The sequence below is a fragment of the Bactrocera latifrons genome, unplaced genomic scaffold, assembly GCF_001853355.1.
Source record: "Bactrocera latifrons isolate USDA-ARS-PBARC rearing strain unplaced genomic scaffold, ASM185335v1 scaffold_202, whole genome shotgun sequence".
NCBI lineage: Eukaryota > Metazoa > Arthropoda > Insecta > Diptera > Tephritidae > Bactrocera > Bactrocera latifrons.
Genome location: NW_017535542.1, coordinates 45669 through 54991, shown reverse-complemented (window position 1 = coordinate 54991; position 9323 = coordinate 45669). Strand labels below are relative to the sequence as shown.

Here is a 9323-nt window from a genome sequence, read left to right as displayed (position 1 = left end):
GATATAATTGTAATTTTGAGTTTTCATGAGATTTCGAAAAGTTAAAATATATAAATTTAAATCATAGCGTAATGGCCACAGATTTGTTTTTGACTTTTTGAGAGCTTTTACATAAGTTCACAAAAACTAAAGACCCTTTTTTACCGTGGTATTCCAAAAGCTCTTCTAAAACATAAAGAGTGTAGAAAAAAAATATTATTACAGGTTCTTTAACTTTTGAGAGCTTTCATTTATCTTTTTGGCAGCGAAATATGTCACTTAATGTCCCCTTATATTAAACTTTTATTTTAAATATATTCCAATGTAAGCTTATTACGTTTCTATCGCAGTCATTCATACAAGCGGTAATTAGAAATTAATACAACCACAAATATTAATTTCGTTGATAACTTAAAGGCTTCCACAATATGTAAAGTTTGAAGCTTTTAAATCCTTTACTGTTTTTATGAGTTTTCAAGTAATAATTAGAAATTAGAAGCATTAAAAATATTATTTTGATTAGTTACTTAAAAGCTTTCATAATTTTTAGAAGCTTTTATTGCTTTTATAATTTTTTAAATTTTCAGTACAGTAAGGAGTTTTTTTCTTCAATAGCAGAAAGACTAATGAAATGAAATAAAAAAAAACTCCAACTTTAATTTTTCGAAAACTTCCATTTATTATATACTGTTTGGCACCAGCTAGCGAAAGGTACATTTTTGTTGTGTAATTAAAATAAATCAATGCAAGCTTTTATGATTTATTAAATTTACAGCAATTGAAACTTATTTCATCGAAAGCTTGCACGTTTTTGTTAATTTCTTACCACTTTTTATTGAAAGCTTTTCACTTTTTATTGAAATCTTTGTGAGCCGCTTACACATTTTAAAAGCATATTTCAAAAACAAGTATATTCATTAATTCACAATCCCTTCTGACATTTAAAGCGCTTAAGCATAAATAAAAGCTCTCTCTCACTATACCTCACGCTTTCTTCAATTCATGCAACTCTCTAACAACAATTACGCCAAGTTCTTCAATATTACATAACTTTTATTTAATAATTCATAGTTGGTTAAACACTGAAATTATTTTCCAAATAAAAAAGGCACATTTTAAGGTTCTATGAGATAATAACAACTAAAAAGTTTTTATATTTCAAATTCAAATTGTATTATTGTTCTTTTAAGTCAGTCATTATTAATGTAGTGTGTTGCTGCTTATAGTGTATATCGTAATCATAATTAGTCTATTAATTTAATAAAACTAGTTATTAATCGCTGTCGTTACTACTTAAATTTTCTAAAGATTTCTAAATGTATGATTCACACCGAAATCTTTGCGGTTGCATAACTCTTTACTGGAAGCTCAATGCGGTGAGACGAAATAATGACAACTATTTTGGCAACTCACTGATTCTGTTATTTGTACTACTAACTGGGAGCTTTCATTGAACTTTTGATAATCAGCCAGATAAATCCTCATAACTGACATGCAAACCAAAGATAATATTTTTGGAAGCTAATAATTAAATTTTTAGGGTAGATAATATGTTTTATATATTGATATAAATTATGAATTGATCCAAAATTATGAATATTTCGATGTGGCAAGTAAACGTTTTATTCGATAAAGTTAATTGAGGCAATTATCTTTTAATCAGTTATAATTAATATAACAATATTTTTTTAAAAAGTTACTAAAATTTGGAATAATCTAATAATAAATATTTTTAAATTTATTTAGTAAATTGAGCTCAATTACCTGTTAATTGAGACAATTATATTTTAATCGTTTATAATCAATAGTATTTTCTCGAAAAATATTAAAACTTGAAATCATTTAATAGTAAATATTTTAATATTCATTTTGTTAATTGAGCTCAATTACCTAATAATTGAGATAATTACATTGCATTCGATTATAGTCAATAATATTTCGTTGAAAATAAACTAAAATTTCGAATAAATTTATGAAAAAATCTTTTTGTGTTTATTTGGTAATTTGAGCTCAATTAATTCTTAATTGAGACAATTATACTTTTGTCGATTATAATCAATGGTATTTCGTTGAAAATATTTTACAATTTCGAATCAGTTAATGACTAATATTTATTTAGTAAATTGAATTCAATTACCTGTTAATTGAGACAATTGTATTTTAATCGTTTATAATCAATAGTATTTCGATGAAAATATATTAAAATTTCGAATCTAAAACCTTTTATTTTAAAGGAATTCACATTGTAGAGACGAACAGGTCTAAATGAGTTAAAGTGAAGAACAAATGACAAAATCTTAGCAGTCCGCTCTCCCCGAATGACGCAAAGCCACGGGCAAGCATCCATTGAAATACGAGTTCATTAATACCTTAATTGAGAATAATGTGTTTGATACATATTTGTAATGAAACATGTCGTGCTTATTAATGAATTATTTCAGAACTCTTTTATTCCTAAAAGCAGAAAGATTTTCTTCCTCAGAAACCCTTATAAAACCGAACGTCTAGTTTAAGAGACAGCGTCCACTAACTGTGCAAACACAACAATTAATCTTCGTATTCTCGATGCCATTAGGCTTCATCTATTGCCTGGGATTAAAGCCAAAAGACGCCAAAGAAAAACCATAAATAGACAGCTACACATATTTGCCTATTTACAACGCTCTACAATTCTTTTTTTTTCGTCCAGCCGAACTATCAAAGTCTTCAACTCGCTACATTTTTAAATTCTACCCTAACTATATTCACTCCAAATAGGGTCCAATTCTCATAGCTTTATATAGCTCTCATGAGCCACGTGTTAACTCTGTCTACATTTCTACCTCCATGTGGACCTATATACACATTTATCACTCGGTGTGAATCAGACTTAAGTAAGCGTACGCTATACGTACCTACATACTGTTTATATATGTGGTAATTAAATTAGTTTCTTAGTAAACACTATTTGTCGTAGTAGAATTAAAACTTATTTCTAATTCGCGTTGTGCATTCCTGCAGTCTCTTGTCGCCACTAGCCCTCGAGGACGCCGACGACGAAGCGGTATGCGTGCTGCTGCCACGATTCCGTTTCGAGTAATAGCAGAAGATACAGAAGCCATTCTGCGGTGTTGTACATCAAATGTTTGTTGGACTGCGTGTGGCCGACGAGGTTCGATAACGTGAACTCGATCTAGAAGCGATTAGAAAATGAAAAAATTGATGGTGTGTCACAAATTTAAGTAAGTGCGACAACTTACCTCGAAATGCTTGAAGTGTAGTCCCGTACTGGCGTGCGTGCCTCTCGTCTAAAACTACTGACACCGGTCGACGGAGGAGTGGTTGTAGGATCGAGCAGTGACATGGTGCGATGATCGTAGGCGCGTATAGGTCGCCGACCCACCGTCGCGTAACCATCCAAAGTGGAATTGGTGAGTGTAGCGCCACTGGGCAGCGTGCCATTGAATGTATATGAGGAACGTCGTTTTGGGCTGTAGGTATTGTAGTAACTGCCACCGATGCCTGTACCAGCGCCAATGCCGGTGCCTACACCCATGCTCAAGCCACCGGTCGCCGACGAGCCTTTACTCTCGTAAGGACTTGAACTGGCAGATGATTTGTACCGTATTGGCACGCCGCTATTTAGTGACATATAATCGCTATCTGCAGTAGAGCCATAGCGTTTGCTAATCAATGAAGGTGATGTGGTCGGCCTTATATCGTTGAGACTCTTACGCGGTTTTGTGATGTTGGTGGCATAGTCTAGCGGCGCCTTGTAAATGGGTGGCTTCAGTTCAGTCCCAACTGGACTTAACTTCAACGGTCTGAAGAACTCTTGTGTAATGTCTGGCGATTTCGCGCGTTCAATGGAGTTTACTTTAGTGCTAGAACGCGCTTTCACGGCGGCCTGTTGCTCACGATAGTAGTCGCGCACTGCACTCGGTCCGACAATACTACTCGTGCGCTTGGGTTTCTTATCGTTAAATCGGCAGTAGAAACTACGACGTTTGATGCGATCAATTACGCTCTCATTTGGATCGGAGCTTTCACCACGTGTGGGCGATGAAAGCTGCGATGCACGTGAGAGGCGCGATACGGTTGGTGAAGGTGAAGCGTGTAGCATGTAGTTATCTTCCGAACACACAGACCAGTTATCGAAATAGAGCTCAGGCTCTTCAGTTGGCGATAGGAACGTCGAAGATGAGGCACAATCATCTTGATAACTGCGCGAGTCAGAAGAGTAATTGGCAATGTTCTCAGTAGATGGGGTTAGTAAATGATTTCGATTTATCTCGTGTGTGGACGAGGTGCGATAACCTGATGTTTGCGAGGTCTGCATTGATGAATTGTTATTAGTCATATACGAGTTATTATTATTAGTGGCATTATCCATGGATTGCTGACTGGAGCTGTTATTTGACGAACTGTTCACGGCACCAGGGTAAGGTGGCAGATTCGAGTAGATGCCATTACCGTTCATGTAGGTCGTTTTTATGTTGTTGCGATTCGTTGTAGTATTATCAATTTTATCCAATTTGGTAAGGTCCAACATGAGTCCCTTGCGTTTGTCCTTATTGCCCTGCGTCATTTCCTTACTAGGCAATACGATATCTTTCTCATCGCGACTGCTCTTGGATTTCTGTAACGCTACGACGTCCTGTAAACATTCGACACATTGTTTATCTTCTGTGCTAACTCTAGGCGTCGGTGCAATTTCACAGCTACATGTGGCAGTGTTCTCTGGTTTCCGTCCGGAGCCTAAGTTGGCGGCAATGGCAGCTGAAATGCTACTGGAACGATTACACACGCCCGTGTTCTGGTAAATGGGCGACGGCGATGTTTCGCGTATCTGACGTTCAATATTACTGGTAGAACGCGTGCTTTGCACTCGCCGTTCTGCGCCATTTGCTTCCTTATCATTTCGCTTAAAGAGGCCTAATACGCGGTTAACTGCATTCTTATTGAACGTACCCGGCATGTCCTCTACGCTGACGGCGCGCTTGATGTAGTTTGTTTCGGTTGCGGGACGTGACCGTGGTACGGAGCGCTCACGCAACGAACGGATCACTGCGTCAATTCTCGAGCGCTTATCCGACTTTGCTGGTTTCTCCTTCACTTCACCTTCCGTACCGGGTGGCTTAATTGTTGTATTGTTTTCAACGGTAGTTTTTGTATAAGTGCCATCCAAAGATTTTTTCTTTTTAAGTAACGTGGACTTATCTTTTACTTTGTCTGGTAATGAACTATCTGGCGACTTTTTCTTTATAATCGCGCCGTTTGCCGAAGAAACGGGACTGGAGGTTGCGCTTTTCTTTTCTTTGCTCATAGCAGAGTCGCGTAGTTTCTCAAATTTCTGTCCAATAGCATAGAGTAGGCCCTTGCCCGGTTTCTTTTCGGGTGATTTTTCTTTAACGACAGGACTTGACTCCTTAGAATTTTCTGCTGGCGTAGTCGTGGTGGACGTTGTTGCTGGAGTCGGAGTTGTGGGTGTGACTGGCAGTGGTTGTGCTAACTTAGATTTTTTAGAAACTTTCACGATTTTCTTAACTGTGGTTGGTTTAGTGTCACTCGAAGATGAAGTTTCTACAGCGCCTCGTGATGTTGACATCTGTGGTTCGAACTTCTCTTCAGCTGCTAGTGGAGGCGTTGAGTTTATTACCCTGCCCTCAGCTATTGTTGGGATTGCGGCACCGCTACGCGTAACTTTTCTCGATTCTTTAGGAGGTGTGAGCTTTGAAGCTGGGTAACTCTTGGGTCGTATCAGTCGGCTTTCACGCGTAGCCTGCGAGTTGGACGCCTCTAAAGTTGAATCTGCAGTCATTTCTGATATAGTGCTTGGCTTATTAGGTAACTTGGGTGTCAAAGTACTTGGCTCTTTGGTTGGATATGATTTAGGTCGCTTAAGCTTTGATTCTCTTCTTGACTGTTCTATTTCTGCTGGTGTGAGTGTATTATCCTCTGTTGTACTCGAATTAGCGGTGGCAGCTTCGTTTAAGGTCGTCTTTGTGGTTTCAGTCTTTCTCACAATCTTTTTCACTTTTTTTACTACAGATGTAGTGACGGTCGCATCCGCATCTGTACTAGATTCCGTTGTATTGGGCTTATCTTTAGGCTTTATTTTCTTAATTTTCTTGATTGTAGATGAGGACTCTTCAATTTCGGCACGACTGCCTGGCCCCTCGACTACCGACTTTGTGGTCGTTTCCGAAGAGCGCTCTACCGAAATCTCTCTGGGCAGCGCCGATCTTAGTTGCTGCTGCTGCTGATCTTGCTGCGTTCGTGTAGCTGACAGTAATTGTAATTCTTCCAAGATCTTATCAGCCAGCTCATTTTTACGTAACTCCTCAGTAATCTCACGTGGACGCGACAAATTACGGCGGTTGTGCTTAATTGTTTCCTGAGATGAACTACTAGCCGGCTGATACTCTGAATAGAGTTCCATGCTTTTATTACGCACATGTTTTGGTTCCGTTTTCAGTGGTATACCTGAGCTCTCCGCATTGGGTAAGCTATTTTTACGCGACATTGCGTCTTCCGCATCAAAACTGCTGTAATTGCAGCGTTCTCTACTAGGCTCACGTGATCTTTCTCGTATTTCACGCAACACACTTTGAGTTTCACGTTCACGCTGCTTCTTTTCACGTTGAAATGGATTCTCATCGAGTGGTTCGTCGAAAAAGTCTGGTCGCAAAAATCGTGAGATACGCTTCTGCGAAGAGCGTCTACGTAATGAGCTGTTACCACCGTCTGCTGATATAATAGGCGGCGATAAGCAACCACTTGGTGGACGCCCTTGCGTAGAACTGATTGTTTCACGTGGTATACCTAAAGTGCTATAACGTTTCTGCGGCGATACGGAACCACTTTCGGTAGACGAATCTTTAGGCGCCGTTTTATTAAGATATGGTGAGTAGTATTTGTAGCGATCATTGATATCGGTTGTATAGGTAGAGCACATCGATTTACCGTAATCATCGCGACAAATACTGCTGCTCCGACTTTTCGACACCACATCGCTTGAAGAAGGTATACTCGATTCGTAATCGTAACGCGTACGACTAAGACTGCGTCGATATACCGGATCATAGTGTCGACGTTCGCTGCTATCTGTGCTACGTTTGCTCGTTGTACTGCTGCTAGCGGTCTCCTCCGCGCCTTTTTCTTTGAGATCCTGTCCACCACTGGTATGTAACACACCACGTCCGCCGCTCTGACTGCGCTTATAAATTCTAACCGGTACGGTTTGTGTACCGCCTTGCATGCTCAACGTGCGTGACAATTTGCGCGCCTGTGTTGGCGGCAATTTGGCCAGTAGTTGCTCTTGGAAGCATTTCGGTAGACCGGGTGTGATACTGGATAGTGTTTCTAGATCCTTCTTGCTCAAACGTAAACGTGAGAGATCTAAGTCAGCCAAATCAAGTGGCTCATCCGCGGCTATGGCTGGCGTTGCCTGACCGTCAACTGTGCTACTAGGTTCGGCGATAGTGGCCGGACGGCCAATTTTGGTTGCCCCCTTTGTACCTGAAATATAAATAATGTGTTAAGAGGAAAACAGGCGCGCCGGATAAACTCTAAGAAGACTACATTTCATTTAATTGTTTCATTTGTAAAATTGGTATCTGTATATTTAAAACTGATTACAAAAAGAAATTCAAAATGTACTTACCCGTTAGCTTGATACTAGTATTGAGGTACGAAAATTGTTATCGATACTTTTTCACTTGCTTGCTTTAATTTTTGAATAACATATTTATATTAACCTCAGGGATAAACTTAAAATGTGAGTATAATAATTCATGCCCAAACTGAGTGTGCAATCTCATTTGGAGGCTGTATATGTACTCCTATTCAGTAGACGAATGGGTTTAATCATTACTTTCCATATAACGCTTCTCCTATATGTCCAAGACATAAATTTAGTGCATTTTCTTTGAAATTGTGTGTAGGCATAAGAGACTGGCCATGTGTTAAAACTATACAAATTTTTGAGTCGAACAACTTCACAATTACCTCACTTACGTTAGGTTTTGTGGAATACTAGATGAAGATGAAGGCATAGAAATATCTTATGGATAATTTTGTGAGCTCGTTTATCATAAGACTTTCAAAGCTTTCAAAATTTGTACAACAAAACTAGAGATTCGAAAGTATTTAGTTCGTTTCGTACTAAATTATTCCGGGTCTAAGTAGCATAAATAACCAGCTTAGAGAGGTTAGTTAAGAAAAATAGAACTTAATTATATGAAATTTAAGGGATTACTTGAAATTAATTAACTTCACAGTAAGGTTTAGTACATGATCCTGTTAGTCTCACTTTCCACAAATGTTTGAAAATAAACTAACTTCATCACTCATTACACATTTCTTTTTAGCTTCTGCCAGATTTCTACCTCCCTTTCCGCTCTCTCTCTCTCTTTCTTGTTATGATTTGTTGATTTTTAAAGACTATATTTTCATACCCTCAAGAGTGAATATCCAGAAGGAAACGTCGGAGGCTCTTAAAGTCTATACTTATATATAATGGATTGACGATTTAGCAATGTCGGCTATCTGTCTATCTGCTAAGCAAACTACCCCACCTGATTTTGAGATATCTATCTGAAGTTTTGCACCCAAATCTCTTCGCGCCAAGTACCAACCATTATAGCATTTGGCTGTCATACAAACTGAACCATCGAAATTCTGTAAGGAAAACTTTTATATTTGACAATTTAGCTTGTGGAAATTTGGAAATGATTATCGTCTAACACAGCGCTTCTGGCCAAGGAAATTTTCCACTTTCTCTTGCCATATAAACTAAGCGACCCTGTATGGAAAGTACTTTTTGTGAAGACTGTTCTAGCTAGAAGTTAAAGTTTTTTCTTGCTTCACTACTTGCTGTCACCCATATGATGACACCGCTTTCAGTAATCGCCAGTGTTGTCATATTTAACTCAATATCGAAAACTTACACCGATTGTCTTAATATATAAAACTTACCTCTCTTTGCCGTATGGAACGAACAATCTCGGCTTGCTTGGTTATTGCAACTTCCTTGCCGAGCAATGCAACCAGAAGAATATCTTTCAAATTCAGAAAGCTAAGCATATTTATGGCTTTTGCATCAACGCATGAATACTTCAAGGAACAACAAAATTTGCAAACTCACACTGTTAACAGCTCAATACATACATATTCAGTTGCAAAACACAAATTGAGGGAGCGGGAAGCAAGTGCAGGAATCGGGTTTGTGGGCTTCAAACACATGCTTGGGCCAACAAGTAATAAAGATTAATTCAAGTAAAAGTACAAATAAAGGCATGAGCATAGCCTAATAACGAATATTAAAAAAAAATTAAAGAAAATATTAAATTAAAAAAAAAAAA

General features: G+C 38.2%; 1 protein-coding gene across 8 annotated transcripts in view; it reads right to left on the bottom strand.

The window, feature by feature from the left end:
- Window positions 1-2052: 2052 nt before the first annotated feature.
- LOC108968098 (serine/threonine-protein kinase MARK2) overlaps window positions 2053-9323 on the bottom strand; it is a 37125-nt gene continuing 29854 nt past the window's right edge. For 7 of the 8 annotated variants that reach the window (XM_018931870.1, XM_018931872.1, XM_018931871.1 and 4 more), the window contains 2 exons: window positions 3219-7479; window positions 2053-3151 (listed from right to left, as the gene is read on the bottom strand). In XM_018931870.1, coding sequence (XP_018787415.1) covers window positions 3097-3151; window positions 3219-7479 — 4316 coding nt within the window. In that variant the 3' untranslated portion in view covers window positions 2053-3096. The remainder of the gene's footprint in view (window positions 3152-3218; window positions 7480-9323) is intronic. The other variant, XM_018931879.1, reaches the window with a different exon arrangement.